General features: G+C 41.2%; 1 protein-coding gene across 5 annotated transcripts in view; it reads left to right on the forward strand.

Moving 5' to 3' along the window:
- Window positions 1-12,481: 12,481 nt before the first annotated feature.
- The window catches only part of LOC109921754 (heterogeneous nuclear ribonucleoprotein M-like), a 37,651-nt gene continuing 27,802 nt past the window's right edge, over window positions 12,482-22,330 (forward strand). For 4 of the 5 annotated variants that reach the window (XM_048613961.1, XM_048613962.1, XM_048613964.1 and 1 more), the window contains exons 1-5: window positions 12,482-12,667; window positions 13,423-13,607; window positions 18,932-18,984; window positions 20,841-20,848; window positions 21,690-21,783. In XM_048613961.1, coding sequence (XP_048469918.1) covers window positions 12,558-12,667; window positions 13,423-13,607; window positions 18,932-18,984; window positions 20,841-20,848; window positions 21,690-21,783 — 450 coding nt within the window. In that variant the 5' untranslated portion in view covers window positions 12,482-12,557. Of the gene's footprint in view, window positions 12,668-13,422; window positions 13,608-18,931; window positions 18,985-20,840; window positions 20,849-21,689; window positions 21,784-22,330 lie in introns of those variants that run through there. The other variant, XM_048613966.1, reaches the window with a different exon arrangement.

The raw sequence follows: 22,330 nt of genomic DNA on the forward strand, positions 1-22,330 counted from the left end.
TTCTTATGTCAGCAGCATTTCAAGTTACTCAACGTGAGTTTCACAAAGTGAGTTTCTCACAGGTGGCAATAAGTAAGAGGAGCTATGGTTTGTTAAATGCCTTATTTACCGGTCCAACACACCTCATAAATATTAGCTTTCTATATTGCCGGATGTGGTGAACAAGCTAGATGCTGAGATATATCGACATGGAAATTGAAGCAAGTACTTGCCCACCCAGCTCGCCCCTGATTGCAATCAGCATCCATATTGTTTAGGACCAAACAGCATCCCAGGGCTTGATCCACAGGCATTAGCTACATGTGCTCCTTATCCATCAACATTGGCATCCATCATTTGCCAACTCCATGCAACCATCATGGCACCTCTCCGATACACTTTCAGGCTATTAAAGATTCACAGACTTGCATTGCATGGTGCACTGGCAACTAGTACTTAAAGGTTACAGCAAGGACTGACATTCATCTCACTGATTAGACCAGGCTGCATCTCGGAGCTGCTCTCTTGCTCTCTTAGTACTCGCTTACATAGCACGTACTGCAAGCTTACAACATTCATGCCTTTTCCTGCCTCGTCTTGCTGTACCAATAAGTGCAGTCATGCAACCAAGCAGCCTGCCTTGTTGGTCAGCAATATGCTACATCATTGTCACACCCATAGCATGTACCAGCAATGTAAATGACATTGCATAAGCAGCAAGCAGGCAGCCATGTTTCAAAATCTTGGGGAAGTAGACCTCACCAAAGACCGTGAAGGCACTAGTCAATCAGTGGGTCCTGCCATAGTAAGTGAAGGGCAGTCTCTGATACCACTGCACAGGATTGGCCACAGTCAGGCATCTTGTCAGAGTGTTCTCGTTCAAGGGGTCCATGCCTCCACAGTCCAGGCACAGGGTCACATCAGTCTTGTGGTTCCATTGCAGCCAGTCTGGTGGTTAGGGCTAATGTGATCAGGGAGATGTACGCCCATCAGTCATGGGTCTGAGTACTTCTATTCTGGGGCTGTCTGGTTAGGTCACTCAAGAGGGTGGACCATGGTCAACCTGTCAACCTGTCCACAAAAACTGAGGGGAAATGAGGTTGCGGGGTGAAGGAGAGCTGCTGCCATGAGCAAGAGACTTGGCAAGTATTCCTTGGGCTTGGGGCTGAAGACTGGGGTGAGGCTGACAATTTTGAAGGGGGAACAAGAGTGTCTACATGTATGGGAAGGGTATCATGAGGCAAAGGAGTTCATCCATGGTCAGGATCACCCTGACTTCAAAGAGGGACAGTGCATGACCACACCTGGCATGGGCTGGTGCCAGGGCTGGTGGGCTAAGGTGGGCAGATGCAGGATCATGCAGATGTTTTTGGTAGCAATTCAGGATGGTGTGTAGCCTAAGGGGTTTACAGGAAGGGGATTGGATGTTTTGGGAGCTCACTGATGTGTAGACACAGAGGCTAGAAGCCACTGGCCAAGGACCACACTGTCACTTTCCATCATTCTGGAAAGTGTGCAAGGGGGAATAAAATAGCAACAACCAGTCTTGGAATGGGTGGGGTAAGTGTGTTGGACTTGTGATTGAGAGGGCTAGACCCACCGATATGAAGGCTTTCAAAGGGAAACAAAATTACATATAGACCAATCACTGCACAGTACACAGACCTGTGGAGTCTGTACTCACTGGCCATCCTAATGCATTGGCTCCCTGTTTGTTGTGCATCTCCCTGCCTCAGGCCTCACTGACCAATTCATTTACAACATTTTTATTGCATAGAGGTCAGGAATAGAGTAGGGTTGTAGGATGAGATAATGGTGTCAGCAAGACCTTTCTCATTTTGCTTCCAGATGCTGCAACAGTTTTCAACACAGATATCAACCCAAGGTACAACCTTGGTGTCCATGAAGTTATACATCATGCCCCCACAGTTACGTTCAGGCTACTAAAAGAGACTACCAACCTGATATAATGTTAAAACAGGGCAATTTATAGAAATGTACCAAATAATGTACAGTGCATAGTCAACCGTGCCACCAAAGCTTTCTTCTCCTCCCTCCCACAATATCTTAGTGTACTCCCTGGTTCTGCAGCTGGGATGGAGGGACCCTGGTCAGCAGGTGGTGGTAAGCTGCCTCTTGAACCACTGCAGTCCATTTGCTGTAGGTAGGTTGACCCACAATGCCCTTAGGAAGGGAATTCCAGGATTTTGACACAGCGACCCTGAAGAAATGGCAAAATATTTCCAAGTCAGGATGATGAGTGGCTTGGAGATGAACTTGCAGGTGGTGGTGTTGTCCTTCTGCTCTCGTCCTTCTAGACAGTGGTTGTTGTGGGTTTGGAAGGTGCTGTCTCAGGATCTTTGATGAATTTCTGCAGTGTGTCTTGTTAATGAGTGTCGCAGGTGAAGGGAGTGAATGTTTGTGGATGTGATGTCTTGTTCTGGATATGACAAACTTCTTGAGTTGTTAGAGCTGCAGGGGAGGATTTCATCATACTCCTGACTGCAGATTTCATAACTTCTTCTCTTGTAGCCACTGTATTTATATGGTTAGTCTATTTCAGTCTCTGGTCAACTCCTAGGATATTGATAATGGGGGATTCAGAGATGTTAATGCAATTAAATATAAAGTTGCAATGGTTAGATTATCTCTTATTTGAGATGGTAATTGCCTAGCAATTATGTGACCACTTGTCAGCCCCAGCCTGGGCATTGTCCAGGCTTTGCTGCATTATGACATGGACTGCATTAGAATCTGAAAAGTCATGAATGGTGCTGAACATCAAACAATCATCTGCAAAGATTCCTAATTCTGACCTTATGACGGAGGGAAGGTCGCTAATGAAACAACTGAAGATGGTTGGGTCTAGGATATGAGAATCATAGATAGAATCCCTACAGTGTGGAAAGAAACCATTCAGCCTATTGAGTCCAAACCAACCCTCTGTACAGCATCCCACCCAGACCCAGCCCCAAGACTCCCTGTAAACCCACATTTACCATGGCAAATCCACCTAGTCTGCACATCCCTGGATACCATAGTGTAATTTACCATGGGCAATCCACTTAACCTAATCTTTGGATTAGACTGAGGACCTCCTGTAGAAATGTCCTGGAGCCGAGATGAATCACCTCCAACCACCACAACCATCTTCACACAAAGTATGACCCAACAAGTGAAGAACTTGCTCCCTGATTCTCACTGAAAACCAGATTTGCTAGGGCTCCTCAATGTAATACCTGGTTAAATGTGGCTTTAATGTCAAAGGCAGTCACCTTCAACTCACCTCTGGAATTTGTTGGTGGACCCAGCGCAGGACTTGAGGCGATGACAATGGCAGGTTGGCTTCTGCAGTTGGTGGAGAAGGTTATATCTGCAGTTGGCGTTGGTCAGTTGTGTCAACGTGGGAGGCTCAAATCAGTATGGCTGGCAAATCAACAGGAGCGGTGGTTGCATTGGTGACAGTGTGGTAGGCCCAGTGTGGTGCTCCTCGTGGCACAGCAGTAGTGGCCCCAGAGTAGGACTCCTGGAATGGACTGTGATTTGGGGGCATTGCTGGGCACAGAGCCTGTTGTGGTGACACACCCCCTCCTACCCATTTCGAGCGGAGCACAGAAAGGGAGGAAGAACTCTGTTTTTAGTTATATCATAGAATATCATAGAATTTCTACAGTGTAGAAACAGGCCCTTCAGCCCAACAAGTCCACACTGACCCTCAGAGCATCCCACCCAGACCCAGCCCCCTATAACCCACCTAATCTACACATCCCTGAACACTTTGGGCAATTTAGCATGGCCAATCCACCTAGCCTGCACATCTTTGGACTATGTGAGGAAACCAGAGCACCCAGAGGAAACCCACGCAGACACGGAGAGAATGTACAAACTCCAAACAGACAGTCGCCCGAGGGTGGAATCAAACCCGGGTCCCTGGTGCTGTGAGGCAGCAGTGACAGCATCCAAGGAGCAGGAAAGTCAACGTTTCGGGCTGAAACCCTTCATCAGGACTGGGGAGAGGGAGGGGGAGCCCAGAAATAAATAGAGGGAGGGGGTGGGGCTGGGCGGGGTAGGTGGGATGGATGCAGGTAGGGGGTTATTGTGGTTGGTCAGTGGGAAGGATAGAGTGGATACGTGAGTAGGAAGATGGACGGGTTGGGGGTGGACAGATTTTGAAGCTGGTGATTCAAGTAGGGGATAATTGTGGTCAGTCACTGGGAAGGATGGAGTGGATAGCTGAGTCGGAAGATGGACAGGTTGGGGTAGAGAGATTTTGAAGCTGGTGAACTCAATATTAAGGCCTCCTTTCCCTGCAACTACAGGAGATGCAATACCTGCCCCTACACCTTCCCTCTCACATCCATTCAAGGCCCTAAACAATCCTTCCAGATCTGGCATAGGTTCACCTGCACTTCATCTAACCTCATCGACTGTATCTGTTGCTCCTGATGTGGTCTCCTGTTTGCCGGGGAGACCAAACACAGACTCGGGGACCAGTTCGTGGATTATCTGCTCTCTGTGCTCACCAACCAACATGACTTTCTGGTTGCCATCTGCTTTAATTCCCCCTCCCACTCCCCTTGTGACATGTCCATCCTTGGCCTCCTTCACTGTCAGAGTGAGGCCAAACGTAAATTGGAGGAACAACATCTCATATTTTGTATTGGCAGCTTACAGCCCAATGGCCTGAATATTGACTTCACCAGCTTCAAAATCTCTCCTCCCCCAACCTGTTCATCTTCCAACTCACCTATCCGCTCCAGCCTTCCCACTGACCAATCACAATAACCTCCTACCTGCGTCCACATATCTCCATCTTACCTATCCTTCCCCCAGCCCCACTCCCCTCCCTCTATTTATTTCTGAGCTCCCCTCCCCCTCCCCAGCCCTGATGAAGAGTTTCAGCCCGAAACATTGACTTTCCTGCTCCTCGGATACTGTCTGACTTGCTGTGCTTTTCCAGCTCCACATTTATTGACTCTAGCTTCTAGTATCGGCAGTCCTTACTGTCTCCAAGTCTGGAAGAGGCTGAGATTGATCATCCACTCAGCACTTCTGGCTGAAGATTGTTGTGAATGCTTTGGCTTTATCTTTTGCACTGATGTGTTGAACTCCCTATCATTGAGGATGGGGATATTTGTGGACCCTCCTCCACTATGTTGTTTAACTGTCACCATCATTCATGGCTGGGTTTGGCAGGACTGCAGAGTTTAGATCTGATCAGTTGGGTGTGGGATCACTTAGCCCCATCATTCGCTGCTTTGTTATATGTAAGTAGTCCTATTTTGTAGCTTCTCCAAATTGACAGCTGATTTGTAAGTATGCCTGGTGCTGCCCCGGCATGCCTTTCTGCACTCTTCATTGAATCAGGGTTGATCCAGGGGCTTGATGGTAATGGTAAAGTGGGGAATGTGCTGGGTCATGAGGTTGCAGATTGTGTCAAACAACACAATGTAAGGTATCCCTAATGTGATGGCGGGACTTCGTCTCTACATTTCCAGGGATGGTCTTGTTGGTGTTTCGGACATTATAAGGTATGATACTGTGAGTACGATTATGTCAGGCTGTTGTTTAACTTGTCTGTGAGTCAGCTGTCCTGAAATTGGCACTAGCCCCCAGATGATAGTGAAGAGGACTTTGCAAGGTTGACAGGGCTGCTGTAATTTCCAGTGCCTAGGTTGATGCCAGGTTGTCCATCTGTTTCATTCCTTTTTTCCTTTCTTACCGTTGATACAACTGAATGGCTTGCTAGGCCATTTGAGAGGACATTGCTGTGGTCTGGAGTCATATGTAGGTCAGACCAAGAAAAGCAGTTTCCTCCCCTAAAGGACATTAGTGAACCAAATGAGTTTTTCTGACAAGCAGCAATGGCTTCATGGTCATCATTAGATTAGACTCAGATTTGAAAAATTAGACTCAAAATTGAATTCAAATTCCATCATCTGCCATGATGTGATTCAAACCAGTTCCCCAGAATATTACCTGGCTTTTTGGATTAAATGTCTAGCAATGTTACAACTAGGCTGTTGTAATATTGTAATACTCAGTGCCTTACAACTAGGCCGTTGCCTTTCCAATATATGAACAATGTTGGGGGTTTGTGGGCTCTGGCTGATATATTTGCTTTTTGGTTGGCCATAGATGAGGTTCCGGAAGACTGGAGGGTAGCTAATGTTGTGCCCTTATTCAAGAAGGGCTGCAAAGAAAAACTTGGGAATTATAACATCTGTGGTAGGTAAGTTACTTTAGAAGATTCTGAGCGATAAGATATAAGTGGATTTGGAAAGATGGGGCTTGATTAAGAGTAGTCAGCATGGCTTTCTGCGTGGGAGATTGTGCCTCTCAAATTTGTTAGAGTTCTTTGATGAAGTGACCAGGAAGGTTCATGAGGGCAGGGCAGTAGGCATAGTCTGTATGGGTTTCAGTAAGGCCTTTGATAAGGTTCCACATGGTAGGCTGCTCTAGAAGGTTAGATCCACGGAGATCTGGCAAATTGGAGACACCATTGGCTTGATGGTAGGAAGCAGAGAGTAATAGTGGAAGGATGCTTGTCAGACCAGAGGTCTGTGTCTAGTGGTATGTTTCAGGGACTGGTGCTGGGCGCATTGCTGTTTGTTATCTATATCAGTGATTTGGATGAGAATGTACAAGGCATGATTAGTAAGTTTGCAAGTGACATTAAAATAGGTGGTATCGTGGACAGTGAAGAAGGTTATCAGAAATTGCAGCAAGATCTTGATCAGCTGGGGAAGTGGGCCGTGAAATGGCAAATAGAGTTTAATATAGATAATGTGAGGTGTTGCATTTTGGAAAGTCAAATCAAGGTAAGAATTTCATGGTGAATGGTAGTGTCTAAAGGAGTGTAGAGGAGCAGAGGGACCTTGGAGTTCTGGTGCATGGTTCTCTGAAAGTGGAGTCACAGGTAGACAAGGCAGTGAAGAAGGCTTTTGGCACACTGGCCTCCATCAGTCAGGGCATTGAGTACAGAAGTTGTGAAGTTATGTTGCAGTTGTACAAGATGTTGGTGAGCCGCACATGGAGTATTGTGTTCAGCTTTGGTCACCTGGCTATAGAAGGAATGTTATTAAACTGGAAAGAGTGCAGAACAAATTTACATGGATGTTGCCAGGACTCAAGGGACAGAGTTATAGGGAGAGGTTGGACAAGCTAGAACTTTTTTCTTTAGAGCGTAGGAGACTGAGGGGGATCTGATAGAAGTGTATAAGATCATGAGAGGCATGGATAGGGTGAACGCACTCAGTCTTTTTTCCAGGGTTGGGAATCGAGGACTGGAGGGCATCAGTTTAAGGTAAGAGGGGAAAGAATACATGGGAACCTGAGGGGCAACTTTTTTACACAGAGAGTGGTATGCATATGAAATGGGCTGCCAGCGGAAGTGGTTGAGGCAGGTACATTAACAACATTTAAAAGGCATTTGGATGAATACATGGATAGGAAAGGTTTAGAAGGGTATGGGCTATGTGCAGGGAAATGGGGTTAGCGTGGATGGACAGTTTGGGCTGAAGGGCCTGTCTCCATGCTTCTAGGACTCTATGACTCCATTACTTTATTACTAGGTGAATAGTGGATGACAGCAAAATGGTAGTTTCTTTAAACCTCTCCCAATTAGGTGTAAATCCTGCTGTATCGGTTGCCTTGCTCAAGTATGTTCAAGGTTGGCACGAGCTGCCTATGACTGATTTACTTGAGTGCAGCCTCTAGTGGTTGATACTGGTTATATCAAGGTATGCCAGTGCTGGAATGAGACGTTAAGCATGGTGTTTTATCTGCCAATATTTGGCCTACTTTAGGTGTGGGTACAGACGTCTATTGTTTCTTCTCACCCAATATGGCAATTAATGTACTTCTTCAGCTGAATTTAATACATGAACATCTTGCTTGGCATCTTAGTTGACCACACAGTTCTTGAAAAATGGATATTATGTAGCCAAATGGTCGAAGTTCACAAATCGAGCAAAGGCATGTCTTTTTTCATCCTAACTTTCTTGCTTTTTGTTCCTTCCTTGAATATTCTTACTGTCAAATAAGTATCAATCTCAGCTTTTAAACATTTCAATTGCACTTCCGTGATATGAACAGAAGAATAAACAAATTGATTTTTCTTTTCCCAATTCCAAGATTACTAAAATGACTTTTAGCTCTGAGGAAACTTGTGGTAGTGAGATAATTGTATCACTGAGCAGTTCTAAGCGTAATTGAGGTCTCAGGTCACTTGTGATATTGAGAAAAAATGCCGTATTAAGGTCAACTGTAAAACAGAGGCCCACTCTGGAGGTGAAATGTAGCACCAATACTGCCAACCATTTAAATCAGCTGCCATGTGTTTTCCTGCTCTTCCTTGGATTTTCTGCATGACTCATTTAGACATTGGTCTATGTTCACACTGAACATTTGAATGAATCCATGAATGCAAATTAATCCCTTAGTTGCTACTAATCACCTGTTTTTTTTTAACATGGACAGATGTGAAGGGTCTAGGCCCGAAACGTCAGCCTCTCTGCTCCTATGATGCTGCTTGGCCTGCTGTGTTCATCCAGCCCTGCACCTTGTTGTATCGGATTCTCCAGCATCTGCAGTTCCTACTATCTCAGATTGTGTTTCTGTCAGTTCTGTGGGCTGCTCGTGCCAAATGTCAAATAATTACACATATTTTGCTTGCTGAAGTTACCATATAATAAATGTTGCATAATCTCATGAAAGCATGAACCACTGAATGATACAACATAGAAGAAGGTCATTAGCCCATTAGGCTTGTGTTGGTTCCTTGTAGAGCCATCCACTTGGTCCTCCTCACCTGCCTTTTTCCCACACACCAGTCAATTATTTTCCTTTCAAGTATTCTATTATCCAATTCTCTTTTGAAATTTAATATTGAATCTGCTGTTTTCAGGTATTTCAGCTTACTACAACTTGCTGTGTTAAAAAAAGTTTCCTTGTTTCTATTCAATTCACATTGTCTCCACTGGTTCTTCTGATGATCCTTCTTTGGTTAACAAACCTTCTGCCACTAGAAATAGCTCTTTCTTGTTTACTCTAACAAAATTGTTCATGGACATAGACGCCTCTTTCAAATCTCCTTTTAACCTTCCCTGCCTCAAGGAAAAGTATTCCAAGTAGCTGAGTCCCTCTTCTGTGGTCAGTAGGTAATGAGTTATAATCACATGGGCCCATCTTGAGTGGACTAGAGATGGAGGGCAAGAGAGAGAGTGAGAGAGAAGTAATTATGAACTGCTTATGAGGATAGTTGAGACAGGATCAATCAAGGCATTCAAAATGGATTTGGACTGTTAGTTGAAAAGGAATGTGTAAGGTCATGAAGAGAAAGCAGGAGAATTACACTAAGGGAATTGCTAGTTGGTAGAGTTGGTACAGATAAGATGGGATGAATGGTCTCATTCTACGTTGTAATGATTCTGTGATGTGCATAGCTTGAAGCCCACCCCACCATGTTAAACATGGGCTGAAGCAAAGCAGCATGCTCCCATAAATTAACATAGCCAGAAAGGAGAATGATCCTGTGTTGCTGTAACTATTCTTCACTGGACTCTAGCTAGCTATGTAATCAAAGATTATAGAATCCCTACAGCGTGGAAACAGGCCCTTCGGCCCCACAAGTCCACACTGAACCTCAGAGCATCCCACCCAGACCCATCCCCCTGTAACCCACCTAATCTACACATCACTGAACACTGTGGGCAAATTTGGCATGGCCAATTCACCTCACCTGCACATCTTTGGACTGTGGGAGGAAACCAGAGCACCCAGAGGAAACCCACGCAGACACGGGGCGAATGTGCAAACTCCACATGGATAGTCACCTGAGGGTGGGATTGAACCTGGGTCCCTGGTGCTGTGAGGCAGCAGTGCCTAACCACTGAGCCACCATGCTAATTCATCCCATTTCATTGTTGGCCTAATCGTAATAAATCTCTTCTGCACCATGTTCAAACCTTGATGTCTTTCTAAAATACTCATCTGAGGCCTGGCTGGTATTGTATATACTGTCAGCATTAGCCTCATCAGAGGACCTCACATGCTTTTGTCAACAGCCTCAACTTTTCCTGTCACCTTCAAAGATTAGTGTGTGCATAACCCTAAGTTGCTATGTTCCTGCAACCTCTTTAAAATTGTACCAATACGTTTATATTGCCTCTCCTTATTCTTTCATCCAAAATGTATCATTTCAAAATTTTCTAGATTTGATCTGCCAGCTGTCCTCCTATTTCATCAACCGATCCATGTCCTCCTGATTTCTGTTACTGTCTTCTTATTTACTGCATTTCTGAATTCTTTTTTCATGAGAAAATCAAACTTATATTTGGTATACCAAAGTCCAGATTATCAATAGATCTTGAAAAGAGCAGTGGTTTCATTTACAACCTATGGGGAACACTACATCCAGTTTGAAAGACAACTGTTCACCGCTTTCTGTCCTTTGACCAATTTTGCATGCATACTGGAGTATATTTTCAATTTCATTGGCTTTAATTTCACCAATAGGATTATTAGGAGTTACTTTGTCAAACACCTAATGAAACTTCATATGCATATTACTCTCATCCACCCTCTCTGCTACTTCATCAAAGAACTTGATCATGTTAGTTAAACACAGTTTGCCTTTTCAGTTATGTTTATTTATTAGTCATACAGCTTGGAAGTAGACCCTTTGGTTCAACTTGTCCATGCCTACTACATATCCCAATCTGATTTATTAGTCCATACCTTTTGAAATCTCAATAATTTTGTCTTGGATTATTGTCCCCAACAGTTTCTCCAACACAGACATTAGACTCTCTTGCAATTCATGAATTTATTTGTCTCCCTTCTGTGAACAGGGATGTAACATTTTTAATCCACCCGTCTTCTGTCACAATCCCTGTACCTATGGAGTGTTGGAAGACTGTGGCCGGAAACTTACTTCTTTCAGTAATCTAACATGCATCTTTTCCAGACTAGATGACTTTTCAATTTTGAGAACTGCCAACCCTTTATGTATCTTCTCTATCTATTTTTATTCTATCCAATATAACTACTACTTCCTCCCACTCCTACATTGAAAGTATTTTCTCCTCCAGTGAAGACAGTTACAAAAGTACTCATTTAGTACGTCAGTCATGGCCACCACTTCTGTAAGTATATTGCCATTTTAGTGCCTTATAAGTACTGCTTTTCTAGTTTTTACTATTTGGTTTTGCTTATAAAATATTTTTGGGTTTCTTTTTATAGCCACTGATGTATTTACATACCATCTTTCCCCCCTTCTTATTCTCTATTTTAAAATCTCCTCTATACTTTCTGTATTCAGTGTCCGTGCATGGCTGAAATACTGTACCTGTGCAAAAGGGATAATGTGCAATCTATTATGAGCAAGTTTATTGCTCCCCAGCAGTTTCACTTTGAAACTTGTTCTGCTTTTGCTTGTCGGTTTGCACCTAGTCTGCCAGCTCCACGCTGTCTAAATTGTAAAAATCACAAATTAAACTATAAGTAACAAGTTTGAACTTGGGTATCAGTTCAGCTGTTATGGTAAATTGTGAATCATTTTATCGCCCCTCTACTTGCATTTGAAACCAGTATAATAGACTGGAAGTTTTGGGATTGTGAGTGATAAATGATGTTTCCTTGTGTTGAATTTAAAGTCTGGGATTCCTTTTCTAAATCTCTCCACTTCTTTATCTCCCTCTCCTCCACTAAAATGTTCTTTAAAAATCTACCTCTTTGACGAGCACATTGTCACCGGTGCTCTATTGCTGGGTTAAAAATTTTGTTTGATAATGCTCTTATATAGTGACTTTCAGTGTTTTAATATGTTGTGTGTACGTTAAAAATAGATGCTTTTGTTGGAAGTTTTGTATTTGGAAACAATCAGGTAGCACCACGTCTCCTTCAGGATTCAGTTAGCTCCTTAACACCCAGCTATCAAGCTGTTGCTGGACTGAAGAATTAGCGCACTTACCATCTAAACCTTCCCTAACCTTGTACTGCTTAAATCTGTTATATTTGAAACTAAACCATCGTGGTGCAAGTCAGGGCAGATAGACAGAAACTGCTTTAAAAGTGATTGGTAAAATAATCAAAAAGTAACATGAGGAAAAACTTATTATGCAATGAGTGGTTACAATCTGGAATGCATGGCCTGGAAGGATGGCAGATGTCGATTTAATAATCATGGATTTCAAAGAATAAGTGCCTGAAAAGAAGCAAAGTTGTCAGGCTTTGGGAAAGTGCATTCAACTGAAGTACTCTTGTACAGATCCAGTACAGACTCCAGGGGCAGAAAGCCCTCTTGTGTTATAACTGTTCTAATGGTAACTTGTTCCAGTTATAATGAACGTGATACATCCTTTTGCCCAGCATTCTGCCTAACCTGTTAACTGTTTTTAGCATTTTCTGTTCCAGGTTCAGGTAGGCCTGTGCACGTGGTCCAGTTGCCTTGGAGATTTGGCGGGAATCCAGTATGACGTCAGCCGAGCCGAGCTATACCCAGAATCCTTCACGTGATAGCGGGCAGACGCCATTCCGAGTCGGACAGCGCGATCAGTTTGCTTGTTGTTGCGTCGATGGCGGATTTGGAGCCCACACCCCAGGAGCCTGTAATCAGCAACCCTGAACAGGAGGAGAAGCAAGATGAGAATAACCCGAGTGGTGGTGATGAAGATCAGAACCAGAGGTGCGGTTCTGTGTGAGGGGGGGGAGGCCGTGTGGCTATGGCAACGGCTCAGGCTTCAGTTGGGGCTGTAGGCCGCGGCTCCGCGCGCCGAACAAAAGGCCCGCCGTTTCAGGATGTCTGAAATCCGCGGCCTAACTCCGCATTGATCGCGGGCCTGAAGTAGCTCTAAGGTTGTTAAGTATGAGGAACCGCCCAATTTTATTACTGAAGAATATTTTAAATTTTAGTTGGTCGTCTTTTCAGCTCTAACTCTTGAGGTCAGTTCTGCACGTTGGGTCGAAAAATGCTTTATTCTTTTGTGTGCGCGTTTCCCTGAAGAGTTAGAGCTGGGTATATGAATAATTTGTATTCACACTTCCATTTCCCACCACTTAGGATTTGAGTTAGATGGACACACTCCCGCCCCTTTTCTAGTTGCGCGTGGGCTTGCACCATATTGTTTCATTCGTGCATTGTTCCGGAACCTCACCGCACCTCACCCCAAATTTGCTTCTGGTCTTGATTCGTTTTTTATTCCATTTTCGCCTCGGTGTCCTATCCCGTTTTTCCTCACAATCACACCGACAATTATGTTGGAACCTAGGTTGCAATTAGCCATTGTCTATTGTTCTAAAACAATAACTGGTATATTAACAGGATATTAAAGTGACTTCTGTGTTGTGCTCCGATAACTTGTTTTGTGGGAAAACCACTGCCTGCAGCAGTTTGAATCCAGTAAGACTGTTGATATTGAAACAGTGTTTTGTGCTTCACAGTGAAACAAATGAAGCTTCAGTTCAGAATGAAAAAAATGATAAGCTGAAGGAAAAAAGCAGCAAGCGTGGTGGAAACCGCTTTGAGCCGTATTCAACTAACAGAAATGCAAGATTCCGGGTTTTTGTGAGCAATATCCCATTTGAAATGAAATGGCAAACACTTAAAGATATAATGAGAGAGAAAGGTAAAGTCAGTTGTAGTGTGTTAATTGGAATCTTTTCAAAAACTAGTTTTAAATTTTGGTGAATATTGTGTACTAACTGCATTACTTTGTTTTTGTCTTCACTTGATGCCAAACTTTGGTATTGAAGAATAAGTCCTCTTATACAGAAGAAGTGACACCTGGCATTTTAGTTGTGCTCAGTCAATTTTTTAATTAAATGTTTCTTTACAGCTATTTGGAAGGATGTTCGTGAACAAAACAAAATAGGAAGTTTGCGTAGCACCACTGAATTGTTTCAGTATATTGGAAGGGAGGTACAGAATTCTCAGATTGAGTTAGTGTCTTCTGAATGTTGACACTAAAAGTTCAGGAGTTTACAGAAACTAACTTATGAGTTTGTCACATCTGTTCTAATGTTGGCAAGGGCAAGGCTGTAATGTCGATGTGCTTTCTGCCGTTACTATTCTGGTTATTGGGATAAGGTGGCACATCAGTTATTGTTTTGTTCTGGGAGCAGGCTAGATGAGAACTCTCATCTAGGGTGGGATTCTCAAATTACTATTTTCATTGCCTTATTGTGGGTGGAAATTTTGAATTTACTTGTATTTGATATCAAATTAACCCAGCTTTTTTAATATAAAATCAACTTTTGTCTTTTACCAATTTTTTTTTAAAAAAAAAAGCCCTGTTAGCTGGAAAGATATTGGCAAAGTAAGTAGTGTTTGAAATTGAGCAGAGGAATAGTTCCAACAGGGAAAATCTGTCAAAAATACTTCAAATTTGAGAGGAAACAATGTTTGTTTGCTAAGCAAAATTGGCTGCATTTATTCCTAGCAACCATTACCTCTAACTGGCTGGATGCATGTGTGTATGTAATTAGTTCAGGTTGAATTGAGTGCAAATTGTCTTGTATATTCTCCACACACTCTTCAGTTGTTACATAATTGACAGCTTATGTGTAAAATCATGGAAGTAAACCCTCATGCTACTTGTAACAAATCTGTAGTAGACTGCAGAAGGTATTTCTATACTTAACGCACACATTTTTGAAAATTATTCTTCGTGTGTTGGTATAATCTTTAAATGTTTGCACAGTGTAAACCAAAGAACATCTGAGTAACATAAAACAGAATAGTGTAGACATTGGGCTGTGGGTCAGCATCCGTAAAAACTATTGAATTAAATGCTGTATGGGCTATTCTGTTTTGACCTGCCCTTTTTATTGGAAACTGTTTAAATGTTCAGTTAAATGTTTACCAGATCTCATGGAGGTCCACACTGAAAGTATTAACCTTTAAACATATAACTGCAGTTGCTGGCTATCTGAAGCAAACATGACCGGAGAATCTCCGTTCTGACAACGTCTGTGTGGAGAAAGCAGTTTGAGTCCAGTGGGTCACTGGGCTCAACGTTAACTGTTTTCTGTCCACAGATGCTGCCGGACCTGATGAGTTTCTCTAGCAGCTTTTATATGTTAACTTTGTATATTGCTTTCACAGATATTGACTGACCTGGGTGTTTCTAGGGTTTTCTGTTATGTATCCAGTACCCTTGTAATCTTCAGGCGAATGCTGTTTACTCTTAAATATTTTCTTTACCTGAAGAGAACGTATCACAGCTTAAAATTTGACCATGGAAACCTTTTTGGATTAGTTCCCATCTTGCTGCTGTTTCCCTCAATGATCAAGTTTAGCAACAGAACAATGAGTATTTATTGTGGCAAGGTGTCATTGACAGTCATGATTAACAATAACTTTTTTTAAAAAAAGTCATACCCTCTTCAGTTGAAATTGTTGTAAAATAACAATGGCATAATTACTCTGTTACCTTGCTGTTTTGTGCGGTTCAGAAAATTTTACTGCTCTTTCAATGTTGTTTATTATAGCTTTTAAAAGTTACTTTTTCTTGACATCCCCATCCTCAAAAATAAGTTGAAAAGATTTGAGCAAACAATTGAAAGAGTGCATTATGTTTTGATGTATGTTTCACCACTAGAGGTGACAATGACGGCCAGTGCTGGGTCAAGGCAGCATAACCCCAGGAAAGCAGTTTCTTGACATAATGGCTAACTTTTTACAAACATTGTCTTCTGAAAATAGAAAGTTGATGAAGTTTGTTCTCCTAAACTGTTAGGAATCAGTCTGTGCCCGTTTAAAATACTTGGCAACATTGGTTTGGTCAGTCATGTTTGTATTGCAACATCTGAAATTTTGTGAATGGGAATTTCTTTTCCCTTAAAAATCAGTTGTTACAATCACTTAACAGCTAAGCAAAATTTGGTCTCCTTATAGCAACAGCCAATGGAAATAGATCAGTGGTCAATGTATGCTTTACTGTAACTTTATTCTGTTTTTGTTAAAGTGTCATCGTTTGACGGATAAACTGGATTTAGCCATCATAACATGGTTTCTTTGCACATTTGGAGTTTTGTTAACTTCAAGTATTTGTAAATTTTTTTTCTCTGAAGATAGCATTATTGAGAAATGGTATGTCTTTTATTCAATACTGAGCTGAAGGTTAATGAGAAATGCCATCATGTGTATACTGTAAGTTTACAAATTTGGTATTAAATAAAGGCTGGTACTTGTATGCAAATGAATGCAATGCATGTTTTGAAACTTGGTAACCTGGATAGCCTGACAAAAGAAATATTGTCTTAAACTATTGTGGAATTGTTTTGGTTAATACAGTTATATCTGGAATGGGTTGGACAATTATTCAAACAAATGTCCTTGAATTGGGTGTCTTGTGCATTAACATTGAAGCATATATGGCTCATTACGATATGAGCTATCACTACAGCAAGAATTCTGATTGGATGAAAGTGTTGCATCTATAGGAGATGCAGAGAGTCATACTTCTGTCTCTTTCCACCCTCCATTGCTTTAAAACCATGGTAAATCAACTAACTATTGTGACCTTGCCAAAAATTTTGTTTACTAAATTCAGCTACATAGAAATTGTAGACAGAAGTCAATATGCTTGATTTTACAGTGAGGTTTCTGCTGTTCAGAAAATGTATCTAAAATTTCCCTAACTTTATTTCCTCAATTATTTTTAGTTTATTACCAAAAATTTATTGTCTTCAATAACAAGCTGACACATTTGACTCTGGAAAACCATATGTGGTAAACTTTCTTTGAAGATTGCCATTCAATTGTGTGTTCAGTATCTGAGTGAAAAAGGATTATTGGTGTTTCAGAACAGACGTGTGAAAGTCCGCCATGGTGCATGCTGCTGCTGCATAGGACTACTTGATGGCTCCAGTATTTAGTAGTCTGACAGGAAAGAAACCTTTTTTCAGCAGACATTGTTAAATATGTGAAACCACTAAGTGTCATATTTCTAGGTTTGTGTAGACACGCACCTTTCTTGACGTAGTGATGGCTTCAAGCGGTAAGACTCAAAAGTTGGTGGTCTATAATTAGTGTAACATTGGGAATGTGCCCATGCAGTTTCACATGTCCTTGGTTTATTAGACTACTGATGTCTATAAATGATTTAGATAGAGTGGTGGGTTATGGTGGTACAGGTGTGTAGGGAACCAAACTCTGTATTCAGCCTAAATGTAGCCTGGGTGTTGCACTAAGCCAAGTTAAGAACAGTTGAGGCCTACTGCTGAATGCAGGAAAGGTACCCCAGTTCTTTTTAAGAGCAAGATCTAATTGATATGCAGATTTTCTCTTATTCTGGTGTGGGATGATGGAAATGATTCTGAAGTTTTTTTCTAAAATGGCATCTTGGTGCAAAATGTGGGCCAGTGGGATTTATGCTTGATTCCCTTCGCTCTGGCATGGGAGTGCAGAATGCAGGCTGGTGACGTTCGTAAAAGACTCACCTCTTTGTCAAATTACAACTTTGTCAAATTACAATCAAACAAGACCAATGTCAGTGAACCTCAAGGAATTGGGTGTCTCTTTGAATATCCTTGTAAGATTAATTTAGATGAAGTAAGCTCTTTGGCCCGTTATGTGCGATCCAGTGAAGCAACTTTGCCATCATATAATATGCCTTGCTAGTTTGATTTTTTGAATACAATTCCATTGTCCAAGAAGTGCAAAAACGAAATTGGTTAATTTCAAGCTATATTGCACCATGTGACCTTCCCCTATTAAAAGATCCTTAATTATTGGCAAACATAAAAGTTGATGGCAGAAATGCAAGAATAAGTTTAGTGATGCAATCGATCATTGTAATATCTCAACTTCAAAATACGTTCTTCATTTGGAGCTTTAAAACTTTGTTAAAGTATGCAATGTGACTTATGCCGATTGCTTGGTGAAAGTTAATTTCTATTGTAGATCTACAAAACTAATCATTCTTGTCTTGCATAAACAGCCAAAACTTTCTAACTTGGATTAAGTTAGAACATGTTTGTGTTTTGTCACAGATGTTTGATTCCTCTTTAGTTTGTCCATTTGTGTGCCCAAGCTAAAGTTAGGTTTTCCCTGGTTTTGCCAAAACAGGAATGATAAACTGAAATTGAGATTGTATATTGAAATTCTGTGGAGCCAAAGTGCGATTTTTATTTTTGTGTAAAACTTAACATTGAGGTGCTGGGGTAAAATATGAGAAGGAGTTTTGATGACACTTTTTGAAATTTTAACTTGCTCTTCAGAGGGACTGACTGCTAAAATTGTCTTGGCTGATGGCTTAGTGTTGTACATGTAAATGGATCCTAGTATTGCAGTGGTGGAACTCTTGATCAGTTCCAATTTGTTCAAACAGAACTTGGTCATATAATGGTTTGATTATTTCACAGTTGATTAAACAGTACATGAAGGTGATCTTAACAGAAGCAGACTTGGCTGCTTATGGTGGTTGCTGGTGAGGATGTCACAATATATAATGCAATAACTTCTATAATTAGGAAAAATATTTTACTTTGAAATCTGCAGAATGTTTATAGCTTTCATCTTTTGAAACATTGGCTTAAATTTGATAATTGCATTGGTTGCAGATCAGGGAAAGAAATGTGTGTACTTTGCATATTATAACATGACATCCTTATTGGCTGGGCACATTTGAGAAGAGCTCGTTTGGGAAGCGCATGTGTTCAGTTCGCTGGGTAGAGCTAAAAGGGCTTGTTGTATGTAACTTTGTTAGTAACTGGTAACAATGATATTAAGGGTTGTGGCTTAACATGACTATTAGGTTGGGTTAGACTTGGGATCACTGCACACCTGTACATAGCATAGTAAGAAGGTTTAGGTATATGGAATGATATTCTGGGCTTTTAGAGGGCTCAGGTTACTACATAACGTTGTCAATGTTTTTGCTGAATTCCAATTGTTTTCTTGGCTTTTCTCCTTCCGTGTATGTTTCGTCTGGGATCTGGTTTGTAGTTGGTGAGGTTACTTACGTGGAACTCTTTATGGATGCGGATGGAAAGTCGAGGGTAAGTGATAAAGAATGAGTTCTTCTGTGGTTTCATTGCAAATGTAAAATACACAGGATATGGAATACTGGAAGTGGGCTTTGGTTAGACTTTGAAATCTAAAGCTTAGAAATGTGGATGTGGCAAGGTGGGGGAAAAGCATTTGAATGTAAAGCTATAGAATTGTATAGCAGGCATATTTGGTGCTATTAGTAGTTAAATTATGACAGGTACAATTTTATTTAGTAGTATTTGACATTATTGGCCTTGTTTATTTTCCAAATTGCACACATTATAATATGAATTACCCAGGAGAGAGGTCTGTCTTCCCCACCCTCCCTACCCCCAAAATAACATTTTCAGATTTCCTATTTCTACCCTTGAATTCACTGAGTTCAGTATGATTCTGCAGGTGCAGACACCTATTTGGTGCATGTAAAACCATTTGATTATGAAAGTCACTGCATTCATGTGTGGTCCATTCATTGACTTGCATCATGCTTTTCAATAGAATTTAATGGATGGTTATTGGATGTCCTGGCTATTTTCTGAGCCCTTCCATTTTCTTACTGCTGTTCTATTGCTGATGCTGTTTAAGTTGAACCTGGGACCTTTGTGGTCTGTGTGGTACCACAACAAATTAACCTTTTTGACATCATGTGCCATGGTGGCCTGTCCGTTTTGGCACAACTCTATTCTTGCGTTAGCCATAATGTTAGTGTTGCTGACTAATCATTTGAAACCTTAATTTTGCCATTTGCCTTTGGGCAATGTTCACTTAATTAACATTTAGTTTTTTTTTTGTTTTTAAAAAGTGCCAAATGTATCTGCTATATAACTTTTTACAAAAAGCATCAGGTAAGGGATGACAGTTACTTTTGTCTTTTTAGAAGTAATGCTAGCCACTGTTGTAATTGTCAAAGGGGGAAATTCATTCTGAACCTTAAACAATGGTGTTTAAGCGTAGGATAGGATGTTGAATCAAAGTTGTAGGTGGAAGCAGTGTGAAAGTGGAATGGATTTTAGCAGCATTGTTGGAATGATAGTTTGACCTAGGGTTTCTCAAGAATCATGTGAATATATTTTGGTTATGAATCTGAAACAGGGCTGCCACATTAGCAAGACTCTCCCTATATTACTCAAAGTGGGTGAAGCCTTACTTGAAATTAACACTTGGTAATCATTATTGAAAGCACTTAGTTTGACTTGAATGTTAATCTGCATTTGTGTGCAGCACGCACTTTGAACTAATTGCTGGGGGAGCCATGTTTAAATGATTTTGTTTCAATCAGTTTTGTAATACATGTATCAAGTGCTTTTATTCTCTGAATTTACCCACAGGTTCTAATAAGTAAGTTAAAGGTTGAAATTGGTCTGAGTGCCTCGTAGTAATCCTTAATATTTTTTTTTGTGGAGAGATTATTGGTCTCTCATTTCTCCCCAGTGGCTATTTGCAAGTATTTATGTGACCTGTTTGCAGGTCTTTTGAACCAGCTGCTGGGTGCTTTTAGGAGTGCCCTGTGGGGAATCACAATACACTTTGCCCAGCTCCTGGTGCAATTCCCAAATATTGCTTGGCCTTTCTCCTTTGTGTTGCAGCCAACATTGGGGATTCAAAATTGAGTCTGTTTCCCTCTTCCATGTGCAGCTTAATGGTGGTACATGTTCCATTTGCTCTGCACATTAGATGATTTTTCTTTTGAAAGAGGAAAGAAAATAGTACAAAAAATGAAATACAAATTTCTAGCTAAAAATTTGTGGCACCCCCTATTTAAATGTCAGTGAACATACTTCATTTTGTTGAACCATTTTTTAATTTACTTTGTGTAATTTAAAATTTTTCTTTCTTCTTTACATGCTATTGCCTGTGACGAAAGGGATGTGGGTAAGTTTGCTTCAGAATTACTTTCTACTTCTAATTAAGAGATAGTAAGAACTACAGATGCTGGTGTCAGAGAAATGTGGAGCTGGAGGAACACCGGCAGGCCATGCAGCATCAAAAGAGCAGGAAATTTGACGTTTTGGATCAGGACACTACTTCAGAGACCTTTCTGAAGAAGGGTCCCGATCTGAAACGTCAACTTTCCTGCTCCTCTGATGCTGCCTGGCCTACTGGGTTATCTCTACTTCTAATTAATCTGTTTTGAGTTAGAATGGATGTTTACTTGAGCTTGTAAACTGAATTACAGCTCCCCTGAATACTGCAACAGGGACCCTTAATGCAAGAAGGCCTGTTTAATCCCTGGGTTATGAATAATAAATAAACATTGGTATGAGGGTTTGGGGGCAGTAGCATCACTTTGCATCGATAATCTGCGTGTATCAACTGTTTTCCATTGTTGATTGCTAATCTGATTTTGCTGCGTGTGAATGTATGAGAACATTGGGTAAGGAAGAGAGGGCTTAGTGGTGTGCTTCCTATGGATTAATTAATAACAAAATGTAGCGCTACTTGAGAGTGAGTACTTGAAAAGGAAACTCGAAAGTAGTGAGGGCCAAGAAGCTTAACCCCGACAATAGTTTCATCAATGGTAATGATTTCTGCAGAGGAGCAGGAAATGAGGTTACCACATAGTTTTGGACTAGTGCAGTGACTGGGAGGTTACTAATGCGTATAGAGTCCCCATTTAGAGCAGTGTGAGAAACTGTGACTGCTCACAGTATTTAGCTAATGTAGTGACTGGAGGGGACTGTTGCACTTGCAATATGCCAAATTTCTCTTTCAGTGTTGTGGAGTTCAAGAGTGAAGAAAACATGAAAAAGGCTGTGGAGGTGATGGACAAGCAAAGTTTCAGTGGGAGACCTCTTAAAGTGAAAGAGGTGAGATGTTTCAATGTGCAGTAACGTTATATGGGGGGTGAGGAGTTGAACTCTAACAAATCTATTGTCACTATTGCAGAATGATGGGAGAAGACTTGAACCAAGGATTCCACGATAAACACAGCCAAGTGCCGATATTTCTGTGATAACAGTTCTTGTTATGCAGCATATGTTGCTGTCTTTCTGATGATTTATGACTTTAGTTCTGTCATTGGCAGTTTATTTCTCAAAGGGTGAATTAATTGCCCATTAATCTCTCATTGTTAGCAAGACCAAATGCTCAAATTTGAAGAAAGCCCAAAGAATGTTAACCTGTATGTGTTCTGTCCAAAATGAATTCAGTAGTTCTGTAATAATTCTCACTCCTTTGGAACTGTATAGTTGAACTTCTGTGCAGATTTTTATTAAAAAGCTGCTCCCGGTATTTATTCTATTTGTTTAGTTTGATAATGTTCACTCAGGCATAGTAACGAATGGAGCTCTAGTGATGGAAGCAGACTATGATGTGAAGGAACTTCAGCATTGCAAAACAAAAATAAGAATTGTG

Source organism: Rhincodon typus, chromosome 29 (assembly GCF_021869965.1).
Source record: "Rhincodon typus isolate 14 chromosome 29, sRhiTyp1.1, whole genome shotgun sequence".
Taxonomy (NCBI): domain Eukaryota; kingdom Metazoa; phylum Chordata; class Chondrichthyes; order Orectolobiformes; family Rhincodontidae; genus Rhincodon; species Rhincodon typus.